This window comes from Mesoplodon mirus, assembly GCF_964341445.2.
Source record: "Mesoplodon mirus genome assembly, chromosome: 18".
NCBI classification, from domain to species: Eukaryota; Metazoa; Chordata; class Mammalia; order Artiodactyla; family Ziphiidae; genus Mesoplodon; species Mesoplodon mirus.
The window spans coordinates 3,170,721-3,196,243 of NC_138994.1; the positions used below are offsets into that span (position 1 = coordinate 3,170,721).

The 25,523-nt window shown below is 39.4% G+C and overlaps 1 protein-coding gene across 1 annotated transcript in view; it reads right to left on the reverse strand.

The window, feature by feature from the left end:
• Positions 1-25,523, reverse strand: part of NPEPPS (aminopeptidase puromycin sensitive) — an 85,595-nt gene that overhangs the window by 34,862 nt on the left and 25,210 nt on the right. The window contains exon 3 of the mRNA XM_082604942.1: positions 6,538-6,615. Within this exon, the coding sequence (XP_082461068.1) occupies positions 6,538-6,615 (78 nt within the window). The remainder of the gene's footprint in view (positions 1-6,537; positions 6,616-25,523) is intronic.

A 25,523-nucleotide genomic window follows, 5' to 3' on the forward strand; every position in this document is an offset into this window, starting at 1 on the left:
ATTAATCGTGCTGGGAAAATAAAACAAAAAAACTCAATTGAAGGTCCAATGAATAGACATTTGTGATAGTTTTTTTTTTTTTAAACCAGACATTCTGTCTGAAGGGGTCAATAAATGCTTTTTTCTTTATATTTATTTATTTTATTTATTATTTATTTTGGCTGTGCCAGGTCTTAGTTGCGGCATGAGAACTCTCAGTTGCAGCATGCTTGTGGGATCTAGTTCCCCGACCAGGAATCAAACCCAGACCCCCTGCATTGGGAGCACAGAGTCTTACCCACTGGACCACCAAGGAAGTCCCAATACTTTTTACTTTTAAAGAGAATGATAGATTACTGGGACAGTAAATAAGAACACAGTAAAAGAATCTGAAAGAATTCTAAATGATTGATACTAAAGAATTTAGCTATAAATAATAAAAAATTTCTCTCTATTTTCATTAGGAATTCACTGATTTTTTCTAAAATATTTATTTATTTTCTTTATTTTTTTGGCTACATCAGGTCTTCGCTGCGGCGCTCGCGCTTCTCTTCAGTTGCTGCACGCGGGCTTCTCTCTAGTTGTGGTGCGCAGGCTCCAGAGCATGTGGGCTCTGTAGTTTGTGGCATACAGGCTCTCTCGCTGAGGTGAGCGGGCTCAGTAGTTGTGATGAGCGGGCCTAGTTGCCCCGCAGCATGTGGGATCTTAGTTCCCCAACCAGGGATCAAACCTGCAAACCCTGCATTGGAAGGCAGATTCTTTTCCACTGGACCACTGGGGAAGTCCCTCACTGATTTTTTTTTTTTTAAAGCAGATGTGTTCACATTAATAAAGTTTACAAGGGATACCTATTAGATTATAAAAACCCCTTTAAAGATAACAGTTTGATGGAACTTTATGTTACAATTCCATAAATGGAATTGGCCAGTCTGTTTTCCCTAAGTCAGCTGTTAAGATGTCTTTTATATAACTCATATTCCACAGTAAATCTACTTTTGACTTTTCCTATTTGGAATAAAAGTGGATTTAAAACTCAAAACTAAATAAGAAAGGCTGTTTACACTTTTACTTGGTTTTAAATCTCCAAGGTCATCATACTATATAGCAAGATATTGACAGTGACCACTTCCAAAAAGTGGCATACTAAACAAAATATAAATTATTGGGAAGGGCTATTACCTGAAATTCAAACAAAACACAAGTTTTTTTAATATATTATTAAATTTAGTGTCACATTATACAATACTAATTACAAAGTATCTGCTATTGATATAGTAGAATTTTAGGGCAAGAACAGGAGGAAAAAGGACTTCATGATAAATTTCATTTGAAATTTATACCATATTGACAAACCAATTGTCAGAAAGTCTGATTTTATACCTATTTTCACACATAATTGACACTGCTTCCTCAGATTAGATACCTTATTTGAATATCCAATGTTTGCAATATTTATCTGCTTGGGGTACTAAGCCTCTTAAAATATACAATAAGCTCATTTATTAATTAAACAACTGAAAAATTAGGACCTCCTCCAAAAACCTTATTTGTTTATTAAAGCTTAGGAGAGTATAATAATTGTTATAAAACCTGAAGTAATAAAATTACTAAAAATTAAATTATTAAAAATTTAATGAGGGCTTCCCTGGTGGCGCAGTGGTTGAGAGTCCGCCTGCCAATGCAGGGGACACGGGTTCGAGCCCTGGTCTGGGAAGATCCCACATGCCACGGAGCAACTAGGCCCGTGAGCCACAACTACTGAGCCTGCACGTCTGGAGCCTGTGCTCCGCAACAAGAGAGGCCGCAATAGTGAGAGGCCCGCGCACCGCGATGAAGAGTGGCCCCCACTTGCCGCAACTAGAGAAAGCCCTCGCACAGAAACAAAGACCCAACACAGCCATAAAAAAAAATTTAATGAGCCTACCAAACACTATGAAATTTAAGACAGATTACTTTACATAAAGAGAAAATAAAGGTCTCTGCCTTTCTGTCACCATTTCTTATGATCCTGTTTTCCACTCTTCAAAATGTTAACATCTTCTAGTGTTTCTCCAAATGAATGTCACTCTACAGGATCCTTAACCACCGATTCTGAGGTTGTTAGGCCTTACAATGATCTTGGTAAGTTAACCACTATTCTAGAATGGTGCCAATTTCAGAAAAGAAGATATTTTACTTAGCTATATAATATTTGGCATGACTGTTAAGTTTGAAGAGGCTAAACACAAAGGTTACTAATATCCTCCTGGCATATGTTCAATATTTACTCCATTACCAGAAGAGAGACTACTTAAAATTTGAAAAAATAAGGACTTTATTCTTAAAGCAAAGAATGACTGGGTAACTTTGACCCAGAGAATCTTGGGAAAATGTGAAAGCCAGTGATTTTTGAACAGATATTTATAGATACTCAATAATTTAATATAGTCACACCTGCAAATAATTTTTTAACTCTAATATTCATATCAATTACTTATGTATATCGTTATATTAGCTAAAAATCTCCAAAACTCTGTCAAATGATAGTATACTAATGGTCATAACCTTCACTGACTTGCTCCTGCTTTTATTAGAAATGACTTAATTTACCATGTCTACTGTAAACAGTCCTTATCAAGAATGATGCAGCTCTTATATAATGATAATAAATGAACTCATATATATAAGGGGGAAAAAAGAAGGGTACAGAATATGTATGACATGCTAACTTCTGTGTTCTTAAATGGTACATACATAAATGCTTATAAAAGCACGGAACAGTTTTGAAAGGATACATAGGAAACTGATCACTTCTGAGAAGTGGAGCTGAGAGAGGAAAACAGGATAGAATGACAAACAAATTATCACTATATATCATTTGAATTTCAAACCATGTCCATGTATTATATTTTTTAATATTTAATTTAAAAAATAAAAAGAGCATAATGTGGTGGTTAGAAGTGCAAAGTTTTTAGTTAAACTGCTGGTGTTCAAATTCAGGCTCCGCCTGAGTTTATTTAACTTAGATAACTTGCCCAAGGTCAACAGCTAGTAAGTCATTTTTATTTCATTAATTTCTGCTCTTAAATCTTTATCTCTTCTACTTTCTTCAAGCTACCTATTCTTTTTGTCTAATTTTGATCTTGATGCTTACAAAGCTAATTAATTTTCAGTCTTCCTTCTTAGCTAAATATACTCTCTGAGAATGTTTTACCTGCATCCCACATGCTTTGTAAGTAGTAATTTCATTATTCAGTTCTTAATATTTTCTAATTTCCCTAACAAATATTCTTTGACTCATTAATTTTCAGAGGTATCATTTTTTCAAAGAAGGAATTTTTTTGTTTCTCTTTTGCAACTAACTTTTTTATCTTTTCACAGTGTGAACATAGAATAATAGTCTGTAATGATACAGATTTTAAATCTTTTTAAAAGTTCATGTTATTTCTATCAAAATAATATTTCATAGTTTAAAACCTCATATAGTTCTACAGGCTTACATATATAAGCTGCAGGCACCTGCCCAATGCCACTTACTCCCTACTCTTGCCTCAGTAGCAACTCTGTGATTTCTAAATACCTTGCTTATTTAGCTATTTTTTCATTTTACCATTAATGTTACACACTCTTTTCTTCTTACTATAAAAAGTGAAGCGGGGCTTCCCCGGTGGCACAGTGGCTACAAATCCGCCTGTCAATGCAGAGGACACGGGTTCGAGCCCTGGTCCGGGAGGATCCCACATGCTGCAGAGCAACTAAGTCCGTGCACCACAACTACTGAGCCTGCGCTCTAGAGCCCACGAGCCACAACTACTGAAGCCCACACATCTAGAGCCCGTGCTCTGCAACAAGAGAAGCCACCGCAATGAGAAGCCCGCGCACCGCAACAAAGAGTAGCCCTCGCTTGCCGCAACTAGAGAAAGCCCGCGTGCAGCAACAAAGACCCAACGCAGCCAAAAATAAAATAAATAATAAAAATAAATAACATTTAAAAAAAAAAGTAAAAAGTGAAGTGTAGCTAAACTACATCTCCACTCCTACATCTTTTACAAATAATTAATTTTTCTGTAACCTTCCAAATCTGAAAATATTTTATTCTCTTTAACTTCACAGTTGGGTTAAGCACAGAATTCTAGATTGAAAATCAGATTCACTCAGAATTTTGAAGGAACGGCCATACTAGAGTCTAGTGTCCACTGTTCCTGATGGTAAATCTACTGCTATTCTGATTCCTGAACTTTGAAGGTAATCTGTCAGTCTTCCTTCCTTCCTCCCAAGTCCCTCGCCTCGGGTAGAAACTCTTTGAGAGTCTCACTTCACCCCTGAAAGTTCTAAAATTTCCTTTGATGTGGGACTTTTTACATTTGAGTCAGTCCCTCTCAGTAGTGTATTTTTTTCAAACCTCAGGCTCCTGCCCCATCTGTTCAGAGAAATGTTCATGTTTTGTGTCTTTAATCATTTCCCCTTACCATCTTCTCTGTCCTCTCTTTCACTAGATGGATGTCCAGTCCTGCTAGATTGGTCCTCAAATTTTCCTAATTGGAAGATGCCTCTATTTCATCTTCTACAACTTATTTTGGTTTTTTACTTCTAATGTATTATAAGTTCCAAAAGTTTTCTTACTCTATTCCATACTGTCATTATTTAATGAATGTAATATTAATAATACTTCTAAGGATATTAATCTGTTTGGGTTTTTTGAGGCTTTCTTTTCATTTGTCTTTGCTTCTTCCAAGTTCCTACATTTCTATTATACTTATTGTTTTGCTTTATGTTTCATATTAGAAGTTTTATCAAATGTCTGGTAATTGTTGTGACTTCGGGCTTGGCCATGCTATTTGCTTTGGCCAATGAAATGTGAATGGACATCACCAGCCACACAGAAGCTTTAAATGTGTCTTTGTGGTTTGGCTCTGTCCCCATCCCTGAGCTTCTGCCTTCTGCCATGTGAGAGAACAGCATGCTGCAGAGAGTAGCTACTCACTGCAGAGCCTGGAATGAGCAGACTTGTGAGCTTAGTGGTGCTCAGTAAAGTTGGCAATATGGCTGCAGATGATCAGCAGTCCTCAGGGCCATGTGTAAACAAGAAATATTTGTTGCAAGCCACTGACATTTGTGATCCCATCTGTGGGTTAAAATGTACATATACACTTATGGAATATTTCTAGAAAGAAATAGAATATTTCTGGAAGGATTAGTAGACAATGGAAGTAGAAGGGGTCAGAGAGAGGGAATCTCAATTTTCAGGTTATATTCTTCAGCATCTTTTAATACATGTTCATGGCAAGCATTTGTTTTTATAATAATTTCACACAAAAATAATCTTAGTTAGAAAAAGACAAAATGAAAGGTCTTTAAGAGTATCAAAATAAAAGACAAAATTTCTCCAATTTAAAATTTTTCTTAAAATACTTTTATATTAAGAGAATATATTCTCAATATAAAAATTATGGAAACCAGAGAAAGGTATGAATAAGAATAAAAACCATCAATTATGTCATCAACCAGACATATAATTTCATTTGTACCATTTTAGAGATCTGATTCATCACCTTGTATATGTAATTTTGTACTCTGCTTTTCAATTTTACATTATAATAAGTACTTTACAGTGTTAAGAATTCACAAGCCTCACTTTTAATTGCTATATATATTCCACCATACATGTATGTGATAATTAGCTTAATTATTCCCTTAGTGTTGGATAAATGTATTAATTCTAATTTTTTACTACCTTAGGTAACGTCTCAATAGACATTTCTAGGCATAAAGTATCTCCTGTATTTATGACTTTTCTTTAGAATATATTCCTATTACCAGAATGGCCGGGTCAAAGACATGAACATGTTTAGGCTCTTAATACATACTGCCAGACCGCTTTCCAAATAAATTACATGGATTTACATTCTTACCAGTACTATGAGGCAGTCACATCATTGAGAATCGTTTTTTTACTTCCGCTTATATGACAGGCAAAAACCGATATATCAGTAGCTGTTGTTTTAATATTTCTCATTACTAGGAGGGCAAATATCTTTTCACGTGTTTATTATTTATTTGCATTTTCTTTCATACAAATTATCTGTGGCTTTTCGTTTGCTCACTAATCGAAGTCTTAGTGCTTTACCAATTGATTTGCGTGTAATTTCTTCCATCATATTAAGCTCAGAACCTCTAGTTTCTTTGTGCCTTTATAGAGCACGTATAGTAACATACCAACGAATCTTTCCATCCATGCCCTCACTAGCATAACAGCTCTCTAATCTCTGCTTGTATCTCAGAATCATCTGTGGGACATTCATCTCAGAGATTTGGATTCAATTAGTAGAAGATGGAGCTAGGTAGATATATTTTTAAAAAACTGAAAAGGTGAAAACAATGCATTGTGTTCTATGTTTTTTATTTTTTCTGGTGGCCCAAAAGTTGAAGTGCACCTGACTCTGTCTAAAGCTCTGTCTTAATACTTAATCTCCTTAAAACAATGAGTTAAAAAAAAGGGGGGGGGGCGCATACGATAAAGTTTTCTGGAAGAAGATGTCACTATTCATAATAGGATTTTACAAAAGCCATTTCTCCTACCTGGTTGGAGAGTACTAGGAAAAGACAAGGTGACTTTTTCATCTTCATTCTGATAGTTAAATCCTGTAGCATGTATTTCTGGAATGGAAAAAAAAATTACTTCACAAATCTGACTGGACTGATAAGACCAAATCCAGACGGCAGCAATTAACATTTTCAAGAGCAAAATCTCTACTAAAACTAAATATTCTTAATTTAATAAATTAAGTTCCTATTAACAAGAGTATCATTTCAAAGTAACCTATTTTAGGCTATGTAACCTAAGTTAAATATGCTCCTTAGATACAATTACACATCCTATATTACTTCACAAAACTTTTATGATATAAGGGAAATAGGGCTGCTATAAATATGACAAGGTTTTCTACCAGATTCCCAGACACGCTTCATTCTCATCTTTGTGTGACTATGATACTGCTTTATATGCTGCAGTCTTACTCATGAACATTTGAAATACTGAGCAGATTGCTAAGATTTTGGTGTTAAAGATACATCAGTGAAAGTTCTGTCCCCCACCCAAACATAGGTAACAATGCCAACAAGATATAAATCATATTTCCAGTGAAATTCTTTGTTGTTACATTTTACAGAAATAAGGAAGGTGAAAACAGGTGTGTGGATTAAATTAAGACTTTGATTTATTCCCTACCAGGAGTGAGAAGAGTCTGCTTATTTAACCGATACTTCAGAATGCTTAGTTGACACTTTAGGAAAAGAGCTAAGTAGATCAACTCCCAACCACATCATATCCCCATTCCAAAAGAAAAACTGCCCAAAGAGGTAGCCTTAATAAGCACTTGAAAAAATGTTCAACGTCTTTAACCATCAGGGAAATGCAAATCAAAACCACAATGAGATACCATGTAACACCCACTAGGATGACTATAACCAAAAAGATAGACAATAATAAGGTTTAAGGGAGGATGTAGAGAATTTGGAACCCTCATACATTGCTGATAGGAATGTAAAAATGTTTCCAAATGCTATGGGAGGGACTTCCCTGGTGGCGCAGTAGTTAAGAATCCACCTGTCAATGCAGGGGACACGGGTTTGATCCCTGGTCCGGGAAGATCCCACATGCCACAGAGCAACTAAGCCCGTGAGCCACAACTACGGAGCCCACAGGCCTAGAGCCTGTGGTGCTCCACAACAAGAGAAGCCACCGCAAGGAGAAGTCTGCGCACTGCAACAAAGAGTAGCCCCAACTCGCTGCAACTAGAGAAAGCCCATGCGCAGCGACAAAGACCCAGCGCAGCCAAAAAAACAAACAAACAAAAACAAATGCTATGGGAAACAGTCTGGCAGTTCCTCAGAAGATTAAATACAGAGTTACCATATAACCCAGAAATCCCACTCTTAGATATATATCTAAGAGAAATGAATACATATGTCCATACAAAAATTTATACACAAATGATCTTAGTAGCCAAAAAGTAGGAACAACCCAAATGTCCAACAACTGATGAACAGATAAAATGTGATATACAATGGAATATTATGCTACAACAAAAAGAAACGAAGTGCTGATATATGCTACAAAATGGATATGCCTTGAAAATATTATGCTGAGTGAAAGAAACCAGACACAAAAGGCCACATGTTTATATGAAATGTCCAGAATAGGCAAATCCATAGAGACAGAAAGTAGACTAGCTGTTGCCTAGGGCTGGAAGGTCATGCAGAAATGGGAAATGACTGCTCATGGGTACTTTCTTTTTGGGATGATGAAAATGTTGTAAGGGACTACCCTGGTGGTCCAGTGGTTGAGAATCCGCCTTCCAATGCAGGGACGCAGGTTCGATCCCTGGTCGGGAACTAAGATCCCACATGCCATGGGGCAACTAAGCCCATGCGCTGCAACCGCTGAGCCAGTGCACCTCATGCCGCAAAATACAAAGCCCAAGTGCCACAACTACAGAGCGCACACGCTCTGGAGCCTGCACACCACAGTTAGAGAGAAGCCCCCGTGCAGCAACTAGAGAGAAGCCTGCATGCTGCAACGAAGAGCCCACATGCTGCAATTAAGACCCAACGCAGCCAAATAAATAAATAAATATTTTTTTTTTAAAAAAAGGGGAAGAAGGGCTTCCCTGGTGGCACAGTGGTTGAGAGTCCGCCTGCCGATGCAGGGGACGTAGGTTCGTGCCCCAGTCCGGGAAGATCCCACATGCCGTGAAGCGGCTGGGCCCGTGAGCCATGGTCACTGAGCCTGCGCGTCTGGAGCCTGTGCTCCGCAATGGGAGAGGCCACAACAGTGAGAGGCCTGCATACCGCAAAAAAAAAGGGGGGGGGGAGAAAATGCTCTAATTGATTCTGACGATGGTTGCACAACTCTGTGAATATATTAAAAACCACTGAAGTGAACTGTATGGTGTGTGAATTATATCTCAATAAGCTATTATTAAAAGAGAGGTAGCCTTACCAGTCACAGGCTTAAGTTTGATATGGGTAACAGTGATTCAAATTTAATAACATTCTATGAACCAGGCAAGATGCCCACAATTCACTTTTTTTTTCCAAATGAGTCAGCCAAAGATTAAATTTCCAATGTTTCTTTTTTAAAAAAATATTTATTTATTTATTTAGGTTGCGCTGGGTCTTAGTTGCGGCATGCAGGATCTTTTAGTTAAGGCGTGTGGGAACTTAGTTGCCGCATGCAGAATTCTTAGTTGCGGCATGTGGACTTCTTAGTTGCAGCATGCAAACTTTTAGTTGCAGCATGCAGACTCTTAGTTGTGGCATGCATGCGGGATCTAGTTCCCTGACCAGGGATTGAACCCCGGCCCCCTGCACTGAGAGCATGGAGTCTTACCCACTGGACCACAAGGGAAATCCCTCCAATGTTTCTAATACGATGGTTCAAACATGTCTTTATAAAGCCAAAATCTTTACAAAACCAGTAAGAAACTATAACTTCAGTTTTTAAAAGAACTTTAATCAATTATTCCTCATTTTACAGATGAAGAAAATGAGGCATACAAAGTTAATGATTCACCTAAGGTCACAGAGCTGGACTAGAACTCAGTTCCCTTCCTATTCCTGTTGCCAAAATTCTTTCTGCTATCATAACCTAGCTCCTAAATTTGAACAGAAACTCAAGACTTGGTGTATATATATACAATATTAATGAAATCTCTACTGAAACAATGACTTTTGCTGGCAAAAATCTGAGATTTGCTCTAACTTGATCCCCAAGAATAGAATTTTACTTTGCCTATAGGGAAGCTAAGAAGCACTTCAAGGCTTAAGAATGTACCTTTCTAACTAATATATGAAGTAGCATTATGATACCTCTGAGGTACTATGATCAAAGACCATCTCCATAAAAGTTTACTAAAGTTAACTTGTTTTTATAGATGCACAAAAAAGCTTCAAAATGGTAAGAAATGAAGCTAGAAAAACAAAAGAATAGCAGTTTTTAAATTGAAATAATCAAGCACTGTATTGTTAGGTTACATTCTACAAAATATGCTTCCAAATGTACATATCAACTGTACATGTGTACCAAAAAAAGAGCAAAACTTCCGCCAAAATTCTCTTAGTAAAAAGGGAGTAGCCATATATTTGAATTCTTTAAAAGTCTATTGTATTATGGGATACTCTTCCAATTACTTTATATTGGACAACATACTACTTGGCAAATGTACATTAGAGTTTGAAATAACCTCGGTCAATTGTAGTTTTGTATATTCTGTATATGGCACCACCACTTATCCAGTGGCTCAAGTCAAAAATACAAAATGATCCTAACTGCCTCCCTTCCATGTCTGTCTGTCTCTTACACTATACATCCAACAAGCAAATTCAACACCCTTAATCCCAGACTTTTCAATGTCTCCACCACTACAGCCCAGTCCAGAGTACCATTATTTTCTCTCCTCGACCACTACAAGAGCCTCTTAACATTGCTGACCAGGGGATTTTTGCAGAAACTGTGGCCGGCAATTTGTTACAGAAGGGAATATTGAAACACCCAAGTTTGAGTAAATATCAACAACTTTTTTTTGCACGTAATGTACTTATTTGAAACTTTGTACATGTCTTACTAAAGCATTCTAATATTTTGTTAGAGTGTGATATGCAGTACAGCAGGCACCTCTGTGCAGGGGAACAGAACATCTATTACAAATATACCGTGTTGCACTGCGCTTTCCCCTAAGAGCAGACTCTACGCTTTATGACAGCATTTTTTTTTGTTTAGTCCTGTGTATATTATTTCCTCTAGCATATATTCTTTTATTTTACCTGAGAGTCGACAAGGTGGATCTTTGCGAAACGCCACAAGAAGGACCAGGTTCGGGACTACCACTACACTTACCAGAATGGCCAGTTACCCATTCTCTAGCTACTGCTAAGAAAAATTGCTTGTAAGTCATTTTATTCTGTGCATTAAGGTTACAGTAAAATTTTAAATGCACTGAATAAACCTCAATTACTCAAACAGAAACTTACTTTCTTATACCATTTCCAAGTTTTCTGGAAGATACTGAAGTTTGCCAGATATTGATCAGAGTGATCATCAACTCCTTTCATATATTTATTATACTCTAATACAGGGGTCCCCAACCCCCAGGTCACGGACCGGTAGTGGTCCGTGGCCTGTCAGGAACTGGGCCGCATAGCAGTAGGTGAGCAGCGGGAGAGCGAGCAAAGCTTCATCTGCCGCTCCCCATTGCTCGCATTACCACATAAACCATCCCCCCGCCATCCGTGGAAAAACCGTCTTCCACAAAACCAGTCCCTGGTGCTAAAAAGGTTGGGGACAGCTGCTCTAATATATAAGTGGGCTTAGTTATCTGATGGCCAGTTCTCCTGTCTTCCTTCCTGTAGATGTTATGGATCCATGCTATGTATGAGGCTATGGATGCGTCATGAATAGCTGACATCATGTGGACCAGCCTCTTGTCTTTCCATATAAGAAAAGTCACTTCTCTCTTCCGTAAGAATGTCATTTCTCCCCTCTGCAGATATTTAGATTTCTCCTTTAATTGGTTTGGTAGATCACGATTCTCTCTTATAGTCCCACAAACTCTGGTTTTATTTTCAACAATGTTTCAGATGTGGACACACTGTTGTAATAACTGTCTTGGTAAATATGGTGCCACGAACCAAAATAACGTTGTAGGACCGATAATATTGTTTCTTATAGTTTCTTTCCTTCATCCATGTAAATCTGAAGGTTGCATATATATCCAGTTTCACTTTCACTAACCATCCTGACCAAAATTCCATATTTTGTAAGTTTTCTGGGGTTACAGGTTTTGAATCTGAGGCATCCTCTCTACTTTATCACTGCCTCCACAAGTGACAGCTCTTGTCTGGTTATATAGATTGACTGAAATTTTGGTAGAGGGACTTCCCTGGTGGTCCACTGGGTAAGACTCTATGCTCCAAATCCAGGGGGCCCAGGTTCGATCCCTGGTCGGGGAACTAAATCCCACATGCATGCTGCAACCGAGAGTTTGCATGCTGCAACTAAGACCCGGCGCAGCCCGCATAAATAGAGAGATAATAGATAGATAAATAAATAAATAGATAAACAAATAATATTTTTAAAATTTATTAAAATTTTTTGGTAGAAAATAAACCAAAAGAGGTTTAACTTTTGAAATTCTGTCTGTAGGAAGTGGAGTTCCTGAGTTATCATTAAAGTGAAGAAATGTCATTATTTGTTGGAACATTCTTCTCGTCATAATCTTTGGAAAGATAGGTGTTTCAAGTAAGGTATCAGTCGACCAATGTTCTTTCCAGTGTGACTTTCTTATTTGTCCCAACAAAGTTATTAACCCAAGAAACTTCTTCATGTCACTACTGGTTACATCAGAACATTTTAAAGCCACATCATACTTTTTATATGATTTTTCATTCTGTTGGTGAAACAAGTTTGTTTGAGAAGTGACCAACTCAAAAAAGTCGTTACCAAAAATTGTTATTTCACTAACATTTTGCAGGTTATTACATTCAATAGTTAAACCTGGGCTTCCCTGGTGGCGCAGTGGTTAAGAATCCGTCTGCCAATGCAGGGGACACGGGTTCGAGCCCTGGCCCGGGAAGGTCCCACATGCTGCGGAGCAACTAAGCCCGTGTGCCACAACTACTGAGCCTGCGCTCTAGAGCTCGTGTAACTACTGAGCCCACGTGCCACAACTACTGAAGCCCGCACGCCTAGAGCCCATGCTCCGCAACAAGAGAAGCCACTGCAATGAGAAGCCCGCACACAGCAAAGAAGAGTAGCCCCTGCTCGCTGCAACCAGAGAAAGCCCGCGTGCAGCAACGAAGACCCAACGCAGCCACAAATATAAATAAATAAATAAATTTATTTATTAAAAAAAAAAAGTTACACCTGACACACCCGTAAAGTCTCCTAATTTTTGTGAAATGTCTTCAACCCACTCTTCTGCCGAAGAAAAGGATCATTCTACAGCACCATGGGTTTCACTTTCACTTTCCACATCAGAATCACTCACTACGGGTTTTTTGTCTTTTTCTTGGTCTCATATTCACGTTCGCCTGAATCAGACCATGTTCTGAAGAACTGTCGCCTTCTGAGACACTAGTGTGTACGTCGCTCAGACAGTCAGAGAGAAAAGCAGCTGCATAAAATCCACTGAAATATTCGTTTTCACTCAAAATTTCGCAGTGCATAATGTTTGAAAATTTTACCGTAATAAACTTGCGTTTATAATATACACAGGGCGGAACAAAAACCTAATGGAGCAAAATGTGAATGATAACGACAGTCATAAGTTGTATAATGAACTCTTGATCAATTTTAAGTTCTAACAGTGTCTCACGGTGATGTTAATTATATCGGCGAACAAAAGACGTATTAATATGTCTCCGGTCAATAAACTGTTAACTGGTCTGTTTCCACTTTTGCTGCCTTATCATCTTGTCTTCACACAGCAGCTAGAGTAATCAGTGAGATCTAAGCCCCTAACGGAGTCCCAAATATTCAGAATGAAAGCTAAGTCTGCTTAAGATGGGCAATTATTTCTTGGAGAGGACCAAAAAAATCACTCACCATAAAAGAAAAAAATTGATAGATCAAATTTCATTAATATCATACTATACGGCACAGGGAACTATATTCAATATCCTGTGATACACCATAATGGGAAAGAATATGAAAAAGAATATACATATATGTAAAAAAATTTTTTTTAACTTGTAATTATCAAAAGACACTATTAAGAAAATGCACAGGCTAACCACAGACCAGGAGAAAATATTTTACTTTGTATATATGACAAAACACTTGTATCCAGAATATACATTAAAAACTTCTACAACTCAATAAAACGACAGACAACCCAAAACACGGGCAGAATCTTCGACATTGGTCTTACCAATACAATGTCTTTCTAGATATGCTTCCTCAGGCGAGGGAAACAAAAGCAAAAATAAACAAATGGGATTACATCAAACTAAAAGGCTTCTGCACAGCAAAGGAAACCATCAATAAAACAAAAAGACAACCTACCAAATGGGAGAAGATATTTGCAAATGATGTATTTGAAAAGGGGTTAATCTCCAAAATATATAAACACATACAACCAACAACAAAAAAAACCCTAATTTTAAAATGGACAGAGGAGCTAAATAGACATTTTTTCCAAAGAAGACATATAAATGGTCAACAGGCACATGAAAAGATGTTCAAGATCACTAATTTTTAGGGAAATGCAAATCAAAACCACAATGAGATATCCCCTCATGCCTATTAGACTGGCTATTATCAAAAAGACAAGAAATAACAAGTGTTGGCAAGGATCTGGGGAAAAGGGAACTCTCATACACTGTTGGTGGGAAGGTAAACTGGTGTAGCCACTATGGAAGACAGTATGGAGATTCCTCAAAAATTTAAGAATAGAATTACCGGGACTTCCCTGGTGGCGCAGTGGTTTAAGAATCCGTCTGCCAATGCAGGGGACACGGGTTCAAGCCCTGGTCCGGGAAGATGCCACATGCCGCAGAGCAACTAAGCCTGTACGCCACAACTACTGAGCCCGAGTGCCACAACTACTGAGCTCTGCAATAAGAGAAGCCACTGCAATGAGAAGCCCACACACCGCAACAAAGAGCAGCCCCCGCTCACCACAACTAGAGAAAGCCCGTGTGCAGCAATGAAGACCCAACACAGCCATAAGTAAATAAATGAATGAATGAATGGATAGAATTACCATATGATCCAGCTATCCCAATTCTGGGTATTTATCCAAAGAATATGAAAACACTAATTCAAAAAGATAAATGCACCCCTATGTTCATCACAACCTCATTTACAATAGCCAAGATATGGAAACAATCTAAGCACCCATCAACAGATAAATGGATAAAGATGTGGGATATATATACAATGGAATATTACTCAGCCATAAAAAGATGAAATCTTGCCATCTGCCACAACACGGATGGACCGTGAGGTTACCATGCTAAGTAAAATAAGTCAGCTAGAGAAAGACAAATACCATATGATATCACTGATATGTGGAATATAAAACAAAACTAATTTTAAAAAAGCAAAATAAAGGAACAAACTAAATCAAACAAAAACATGCAGATACAGAGAACACAGCAGTGGTTACTGGGGGTGGAGGGTGCCCAGGAGAGGGCAAAATGGGTCAAGTAGATCAACTGTATAGTGATGAACAGAAATGAAATTTTTGGTGGTGAGCACACTGTATGGTACACAGAAGTAGAAATATCATGTTGTACACGTGAAACATACAACAAAATGTCACTGAAGATACAGAGCAACGTCTAGAACTCGTAGTTTGCTGCTGGTGCCTCACTGTTGTTCCTCAAAGACTGCAAGCATTCTCCAACCTCAGAGTTTCTGCAACTTCATGGAAAATTCTTTATCCAGTTACCTACACATTGTATGTCATTCAGGTCTCTGCTCAAATCACTTCTTTAGAAATCTGTTCTATCACCTTAAACAACAATCTTCACTCTATATCCTCTTACTGTGATTTTTGAGTACTTATCACTACTTTACACCACACATTTGTTATTGTCTTTCTTTCCAGATTGAATATATGTATCTGGAATGTTGGTTCTTGGTTTTGTCCACCACTCTACCTCCAATGCTAGAACGGTTTCTGGCACATAGTAGGTTTAGTAAATATTAGCAGCACAAATAGATCACTTTAAAAAGCAACAGACTAAGTGATTACATCACAGAGATCATCAATACCATCCATATAAAATACATTAATAAAAAAACCCTGGGGGAAGATCCCACATGCCACGGAGTGGCTGGGCCCGTGAGCCATGGCCGCTGGGCCTGCGCGTCCGGAGCCTGTGCTCCACGGCAGGAGAGGCCACAACAGTGAGAGGCCCGAGTACTGCAAAAAAAAGAAAAAAAACCCTGGGAGTGGGGCTTCCCTGGTAGCGCAGTGGTTGAGAGTCCGCCTGCTGGTGCAGGGGACACGGGTCCGTGCCCTGGTCTGGGAGGATCCCGCGTGCCGCGGAGCGGCTGGGCCCGTGAGCCATGGCCGCTGAGCCTGCGCGTCCGGACCCTGTGCTCCGCAACGGGAGAGGCCACAACAGTGAGAGGCCCACGTACCTCAAAAAAAAAAAAGAAAAGAAAAAAAAGAAAAAAAGAAATAACAGCCTGAGAGCTGACTTCTTAAGATCAACAATGGAAGAAAGAGGACAGCCTGAATAAGAGTCAATGTACTGGAAGAAAATAATTGCAATCTAGAGTTTTATAGCCAGCAAAAAATAACCCTCGAAAATGAACTTTATAACCCAGGCACCTATGGTCAATTAATGTATGACAAAGGAGGCAAGGATATACAATGGAGGGGCTTCCCAGGTGGTCCAGTGCATAAGACTCCACACTCCCAATACAGGGCACCCAGGTTCAATCCTTGGTCAGGGAGCAAGATCCCGCATGCATGTCACAACTAAGAAGCCTGCATGCTGCAACCAAGAAGTCCACAAGCTGCAACTAAAAGATCCCACATGCTGCAACTAAGACCTGGCACAGCCATAAATAAATAAATAAATAAATAAATAAATTTTTTTTTTTTTTTTTTTTTTTTGCGGTACGCGGGCCTCTCACTGCTGTGGCCTCTCCCGTTGCAGAGCACAGGCTCCGGACGCGCAGGCTCAGCAGCCATGGCTCACAGGCCCAGCCGCTCCGCGGCATATGGGATCCTCCCGGACCGGGGCACGAACCCGTATCCCCTGCATCGGCAGGCGGACTCCCAACCACCGTGCCACCAGGGAGGCCCAATAAATAAATATTTTTAAAAAAGAATATACAATGGAGAAAAGACAGTCTCTTCAGTAAGTGGTGCCAGGAAAACGGGATAGCTACATGTAAAACAATGAGATTAGAATATTTCCTTAAACCATATACAAAAATAAACTCAAAATGGATTAAAGACTTAAATGTAAGACTTAAAACCATAAAACTCCTAGAAAAGAACATGGGCAGAACACTCTTTGACATCACAGCAATATTTTGGGGGGTCTGTCTCACAAAGCAAATGAAATAAAAGCAAACATAAACAAATGGGACCTAATTAAACTTAAAAGCTTTTGCACTGCAAAGGAAACCATCGATAAAATGAAAACACAACCTTTGGAATAGGAGAAAATATTTGCAAATGACATGAGCAACAAGGGATTAATATTCAAAATATATAAACAGCTCATACAACTCAATATCAAAAGAACAAATAACCCAATCAAAAAACAGGAAGAAAGCCAGAATAGACATTTTTCCAAAAAAGACATACAGGTGGCTAACAAGCACATGAAAAGATGCCCCAAATTGCTAGTTATTAGAGAAATACAAATCAAAACAACAATGAGATATTACCTCACACCTGTCAGAATGGCTATCATCAAAAAGTCTACAAATAATAAATGCTGGCAAAGATGTGGAGAAAAGGGAACCCTTGTACACTGTTGGTGGGAATGTAAATTGGTACAGTCACTATGGAAAACAGTATGGAGGTTCCTTAAAAAAATAAAAATAGAACTACCATATGATCCAGCAATTCCACTCCTGGGTTATGTATCAAAAAAAAAAGAAAACACTAATGTTCACAGCAGCATTACTTACAATAGCCAAGATATGGGAGCAACCCAAGTGTCCATCAACAGATGAATGAAAAATGTAATTTCTATAGAACAGAAACTTAGCCATAAAAAAGAATAAAACCCTTCCATTTGCAATATGTGATGAGTCAGAGAAAGACAAATACTGTACATTATCACTTATACTTGGAATTCTAAAAAATAAAACAGGGCTTCCCTGGTGGCTCAGTGGTTAAGAATCCACCTGCCAATGCAGGGCACACGGGTTCAAGCCCTGGTCCGGGAAGAACCCACGTGGTGCGGAGCAACTAAGCTCGTGCGCCACAACTACTGAGCCTGCGCTCTAGAGCCTGCGAGCCACAACTACTGAGCCCACGTGCCACAACTACTGAAGCCCATGTGCCTAGAGCCAGTGCCCTGCAACAAGAGAAGCCACCGCAATGAGAAGCCCGCACACCACAACAAAGAGTAGCCCCCACTCACCTCAATTAGAGAAAGCCCATGTGCAGCAACGAAGACCCAACGCAGCCAAAAAATAAATAAATAAAATAAATAAATTTATTTAAAAAATAAAAATAAATAAAACAAATGAATTTATGTAACAAAACTCACAGTTATAAAGAACTAGTGATTGCCAATGGACAGAGAGAAGGGGGGAGGGACAAGATAGGGGTATGGAATTAAGAAATACAAACTACCATATATAAAGTAGATAAGCAACAAGGATATCTTGCATGGCACAAAGAAATAAAGCCATTATTTTGTAATAACTTGAAATGGAGTATAATCTGTAAAAATGCTGAATTGCTATGCTGTACACCTAAAACTAATACTGTAAATCAACTACCATTAAAACAATGTAGGAGGGCTTCCCTGGTGGCGCAGTGGTTAAGAATCCGCCTGCCAGTGCAGGGGACTTGGGTTCGAGCCCTGGTCTGGGAAGATCTCACATGCCACAGAGCAACTAAGCCTGTGCACCACAACTACTGAGCCTGTGACCTAGATCCCACAAGCCACAACTACTGAAGCCCGCGTGCCTAGAGCCCGTGCTCTGCAAGAAAAGAAGCCACTGCAATGAGAAGCCCACGCACCACAACGAAGAGTAGCCCCCACTCACCACAACTAGAGAAAGCCCGCACGCAGCAATGAAGACCCAATGCAGCCAAAAATAAATAATAAATAAATTTTTTTTAAAAAAAGAAAAAGAAATTCAGGCCCAAAAAATATGACAGACTTATTACTGTATTTCTTTACATTTTGTTTTAGCTCACTCAATAAGTATTTACTGAACACCTACTACATGTCAGATACCATGGAAGACCACAGGTGAAAAAGAATGAATCACGGCTCTTAGTCCTTAAGGAACTTAGATTCTAATAAGAAGTAGCACAGACAGAAACAGATAATTAAAATATGGTGTGGAGACTTCCCTGGTGGCGCAGTGGTTAAGAATCCTCCTGCCAATGCACGGGACATGGGTTCCATCCCTGGTCCAGGAAGATCCTACATGCCACAGAGCAACTAAGCCCATGCGCCACAACTACTGAGCCTGCATTCTAGAGCCCACGAGCCACAACTACTGAGCCCATGCACTACAACTACTGAAGCCCGCGCACCGCGACAAAGAGTAGCCCCCACTTGCCGCAACTAGAGAAAGCCCGCACGCAGCAACGAAGACCCAATGCAGCCAAAAATAAAATAAATTTATTTAAAAACATATATATATATATATATGGTGTGGTTTTTAATGACAGGCAGTAGACTGTGTGATGACGTGCATGGACCCAAGGAGCTGAACTGTCTAGGTTTGAATCACTTACCAATTTTATGACCTATAGTAGGTTATATAACCTCTCTGTACCTAGGGATATCTATATGATTATGTAATGCATTTAGTGGCTAGCATACACTAAACAATGAATTCATTTTTCTTACTATCATCACTATTAACATTATTATTATTAAGAAAAATGATACCCTTGGTTGGACCTGGTCTGAAGGTTAGGAAACCTAACTTAGGAAGACAAATACACCTTGTATAATCAAATGATAAGTCATCTAAATTCTTAAAACAACAGTCACTAAAGCAATCCATATCAGCTTAAAGCTGTTTAAATAATGTTTTAAAACTTGCCAAATACAAATAAAACTTGAAAACCATTATACACTCATATACTTTATATTTGTACATAGCCATATGGAAACTTAACTATTCCTCATCAGCGAGTCTTTCACTATCACTCAAAACCAACTAAAGTGAAAGTGAAAGAATGTAAGTATGTACAATTGCAAACTTCATGTTCTTTCTCTCTGACCTGTACTAAAAAGGAATAAAAAGGTTGGCTACTGTTATCATTTGTTCCTTCTAATGCAAGGATTTATTCAATGGGACTCCAGTTTTTTTTTGGCCATGACTCACGTCTTGCGGGATCTCAGTTCCCCAACCAGGGATTGAACCCGGGCCACGGCAGTAAAAGCCTGGAATCCTAACCACTAGGCCACCAGGGAACTCCTGAAGATTACTTATTTTGAAATGGATCCATTCCGGGAGTTCCCTGGTGGCCTAGTGGTTAGGATTAGGTGCTTTCACTGCTGTGGCCCAGGTTCAATCCCTGGTCGGGAGCTGAGATCCCACAAGCCGCAGTGTGGCCAGAATTAAATTAAAAGAAGGATACATTCTGCATAGAAAGCAGAACACAGTTCACAGATAAACTCAGAGATCCCAACAAGATCAGGAATTAAAAATGTGAGGTTTTGGGACTTCCCTGGTGGTCCAGTGATAAAGAATCCGCCTTACAATGCAGGGGACGCAGGTTCGATCAGTAGTCAGGGAAGTAAGATCCCACATGCCGCGGGGCAACTAAGCCTGTGTGCCGCAACTACTGAGCTTGCATGCCTCAACTAGAGCCCGTGTGCCACAAACTACAGAGCCCACGCGCTCTGGAGCCTGTGCACCACAACTAGAGAAGAGAAAAACCCGCACACCACAACTAGAGAGAGGTCTGCGCACCACAGCAAAGAGCCCACGTGCCATAACGAAAGATCCTGCATGCTGCAACTAAGACCTGACACAGCCAAAAATAAATAAAATAAATAAATAATAAATAAATCTTTTTTTTTTAATGTGAGGTTTTATCTTAATGTTAACACTATTTATAAATTCTTCCCTTGAAAAATATGTCTTCTGTTTGTCTCTACTGTCTTTGCAATTGGTTTTAAGTTTCCTGTAGATAACGGATACTTCAGACATGCTTTCACACTTACCAAACTACCACTTAAAAATGGATATTGGGGGGGCTTCCCTGGTGGCGCAGTGGTTGAGAGTCCGCCTGCCGATGCAGGGGACACGGGTTCGTGCCCCGGTCCGGGAAGATCCCACATGCCGCGGAGCGGCTGGGCCCGTGAGCCATGGCCGCTGAGCCTGCGCGTCCGGAGCCTGTGCTCCGCAACGGGAGAGGCCACAACAGTGAGAGGCCTGCGTACAGCAAAAAAAAAAAAAAAAAAAAAAAAAAAAAAAAAAAATGGATATTGGGGGCTTCCCTGGTGGTTCAGTGGTTAAGACTCTGTGCTTCAGGACTTCCCTGATGGTCCAGTGGTTAAGACTCCACACTCCCAATGCAGGGGGCACGGGTTCAATCCCTGACCGGGGAACTAAGATCCCACATGTCGCCCGGCGTGGCCAAAAAGACTCCGCGCTTCCACTGCAGGGTGCATGGGTTCGATCCCTGGTCGGGCAACTAAGGTCCCATATGCCACGCAGTGTGACCAAAAAGAAAAAAAAAACTTTTTTTTAATGGATATTAAATAAAAACTCCTTGAATTACTAAACAAATGACCACTTAAGCAAACAAAACAAAACAAAACAAAAAACTTTGATATGGGGAGGGGAAGCCTTCAAATAAATAATAAACTAAACTTCCCTTAGCTAATTTATCTGAAAAGTGAGCAGACAGGCAGAACCTGGGAGATAGAGGGGAACATTCTGTACAATATTACCTGCAGTTCCACAATAATCGAAGGTACTTGATTCTAACATTAATTATGATGCTTACATAAATAATTATTTATGTACACATCAATAAGACTTAAATAAGGAATTCCCTGGCGGTCCAGTGGTTAGGACTCGGTGCTTTCACTGCTATGGGCCCAGGTTCAATCCCTGGTCGCAGAACTAAGATCCTGCAAGCTGTGTGGCCCAGCCAAAAAAAAAAAAAAAAAAAGACTTAAATAAACCAAAATGTTAAATGTTTATAAAGCAGCCAAATAATGTAGGCTTGGGAACCAGTGCTTAAATGTTAGAATATATATACCTTCAGAGTAAAGTTCCATTAAAATGGAAAATAGGAAAATGTGGGGAGGAAAAAAACAACAACAACCTACTCACCAAAATTGTCACTGAATTGTTTACGGTTGTCAAAGCATCTAAAGACACAATCTGTAGGGGATTCCCTGGCAGTCCAGTGGTTAGGACTCCGGGCTTTCACTGACAAGAGCCTGGGTTCAATCCCTGGCCGGGGAACTAAGATTTCACAAGACACACGGTGTGGCCAAAAAAAAAAAGGATCAACTGTTAATATATCTGGATTAAAAGGTATGAGAAAGTTTTAGCTTCTATTTGAAATGGTCTCACTTTCCTCTTTCCAAGGGAGAGCAGGTAGAAGAGTAGACAACTCATACTCAGTATAGGTAATATAAATCCTATTATGCGTTATTTTAAGGCAAGTTCTAAGATTTCTGGATAAGTCTCAAGTGACTGAATGGTCACAGAATGCTAATTAGAAATTTTAATTTGTAGACTCATAATACCACAGACTGAATCAAGTCCAGAAACATTAACTAGAATATAAAAATCTAGAAAGACATGACAAAAGAGAATTCTAAACCAAAATGCGAAATCAAAATAGCCTTTCAGTTAGCTGCAGATTAGCAAGGAGGGAGAAAGCTAACTGAAAAAATTCACTCAACTGACAGATTTAACTAGTACGGCAAAGTTAAAATACAAAAGACAGACACAATGAAATTTTGCAATGACAGATAACAAAGGGTGTACCTACAATATATATCATGTATGTTCAAAGCAATACAAAAATAGGCCAAAAAAATTACAAATATAAAATTGTTGCCAAAAAATTTAAAAGGCCAATAGTGTATGAAAAGATATTCAACTCTATTATAAAAAGTTCAAATGTAAACAATATATTTTTCATTTCTCAGATGAGAAAAGAATAGAAAGATTCATAATAACATCCAGTAAAACAGCAATACAGATATCCAAAACCTGTCACACTGGTTCACAAAAGATGTCTTTTGCACTATTGTTTATAACAGCCAAAAAAGGGAGGGATAACCAATATGTGCAACATTAAGAAATGGCTTCGTAGGGGGCTTCCCTGGTGGCGCAATAGTTAAGAATCCGCCTGCCAATGCAGGGGACACAGGTTCAAGCCCTGGTCCGTGAAGATCCCACATGCCACGGAGCAACTAAGCTTGTGCACCACAACTACTGAGCCTGCGCTCTAGAGCCCGCGAGCTACAACTACTGAGCCCATGTGCCACAACTACTGAAGCCCACGGGCCTAGAGCCTGTGCTCCGCAACAGGAGAAGCCACCACAATGAGAAGCTCGCACACCACAATGAAGAGTAGCCCCCGCTCACCGCAACTAGAGAAAGCCTGCACGCAGCAACGAAGACACAATGCAGCCAAAAATAAATAAATAAATAGTTATTTTTTAAATAATGAACAATCTCAAAGGGAAACTAATAAAACATTCTATTTACAATAGCATCAAAAATAACATAAAATACTTAGGGAAAAACTTTAACCAAAGAGGTGAAAGACTTGCACACTAAAAACTACAAAATGATGGGCTTCCCTGGTGGTGCAGTGGTTGAGAGTCCGCCTGCCGATGCAAGGGACACGGGTTCGTGCCCCGGTCCGGGAAGATCCCACATGCTGCAGAGCAGCTGGGCCCGTGAGCCATGGCCGCTGAGCCTGCGCGTCCGGAGCCTGTGGTCCGCAACGGGAGAGGCCACAACAGTGAGAGGCCCGCATACCACAAAAAAAAAAAAAAAAAAAACTACAAAATGTTGCTCAAAGAAGTTAAAGAAGATACAAATAAACGGAAAGACATTCCTTGTTCATGGATTAGAAGACTTAATATTGTTTGATATTGTTTGATCCATATGTAGATTCAATGCAATCCCTCTCAAAAGCCCAACAGTGTTTTTTTGCAGAAATTTAAAAACCCATCCAAAAATTCAAACAGAATCTCAAAGGACCCTGGAGAGCCAAAACAATCTGGAAAAAGAACAAAGTTGGAAGTCTCACATTTCCTGATTACAAGGCTACAGTAACCCCAAAACGTGTGGTACTGGCATCAGGACAGACATATAGACCAATGGAATAGAATGGAGAGCCCGGAAATAAACTCTTGCACATACAGTCAAATGATTTTTAACAAAGGTGCTAAAACCATTCATTCAATGGGGAAAAGGGAAGTCTTCAAATAGTATTTGGAAAAAATAGTGTTTGGTATTTGGAAAACTGGATATCCACATGCAAAAGAACAAAGTGGAACCCCTTATACCATACACAAAAATGGATAAAATGTGGGAATTAGCACTATAAAAGGGACCTAAATGTGGGAACTAACACTATAAGACTCTTAGAAGACAATATAAAAGTTTCGTGACACTGGATGTGGCAATAATTCCTGGGTATTGCACCAAAAGCACAGGCAGGAAAAGGAAACATAGACAAATTAGACGCATCACCAAACTTCAAACCTTCTGTGCAGCAAAAGATACAACAGGGAATTCCCCAGCAGTCCAGTGGTTAGGACTGCCGAGGGCCCAGGTTCAACCCCTGGTCAGGGAACGAAGATCCCACAAGCTGTGTGGCGTGGCCAAAAAAAAGAAAGAAAGAAACAAAGACAGACAATCAACAGCGTGAAAAGGCAACCTACAGAATGGGAGAAAATATCTGCATAGTATGTCTGATAGGGGGTTAATCCAGAATATGTGAAGAACTCCTACACTCAACAACAAAGAACCAGCCAACCCAATTTAAAAATGGGCAAAGGACTTAAATAGACATTTCTCCTAAGATGTACAAATGGTCAGTAAGTGTATGAAAAGATGCTTAGTATCACTAATCATTAGAGAAATACAAATCAAAACCGAAATGAGATACCACTTCATACCTATTAGAACGGCTATTACCAAAAAAAGAAAATAATAAGTGGTGGCAAGGATATGGAGAAACTGGAACCCTTGTGTACTACTGGTGGGAGTGAAAAATGGTGGAGCCTCTACAGAAAACAGTTTGGCAAGAAATAAAAGACAGAATTACCATATGATCAAGCCATTCACTTTTGGGTATATCCAAAAGAATTAAAAGAGTCTCAAACAGGGCTTCCCTGGTGGCACAGTGGTTGAGAGTCCGCCTGACGATGCAGGGGACACAGGTTCGTGCCCCGGTCCGGGAAGATCCCACATGCCGCGGAGCGGCTGGGCCCGTGAGCCATGGCCGCTGAGCCTGCGCGTCTGGAGCCTGTGCTCCGCAACGGGAGAGGCCACAACAGTGAGAGGCCCGCGTACCGCAAAAAAAAAAAAAAAAAAAAAAAGTCTCAAAGAGATATCTGTACACTTATGTTCATAGCAGCATTATTCACAATAGCTAAAAGGTGGACACAAACCAAGTGTCTACTGACAGATACACAGATAAAATATACGTACCACATTTCCTTAAAAATGAAACATGCTACAACACAGATGAACCTGAAAGACATTATGGTAAGTGAAATATGCCGGTCATAAAATGACAAATGCTGTGTGATTCCACTTATATGAAGTACCTAGAGTAGTCAAATTCATAGAGACAGAAAGTACAATGGTAGTTGCCAGGGCCTGAGAGATGGGGGGAAAT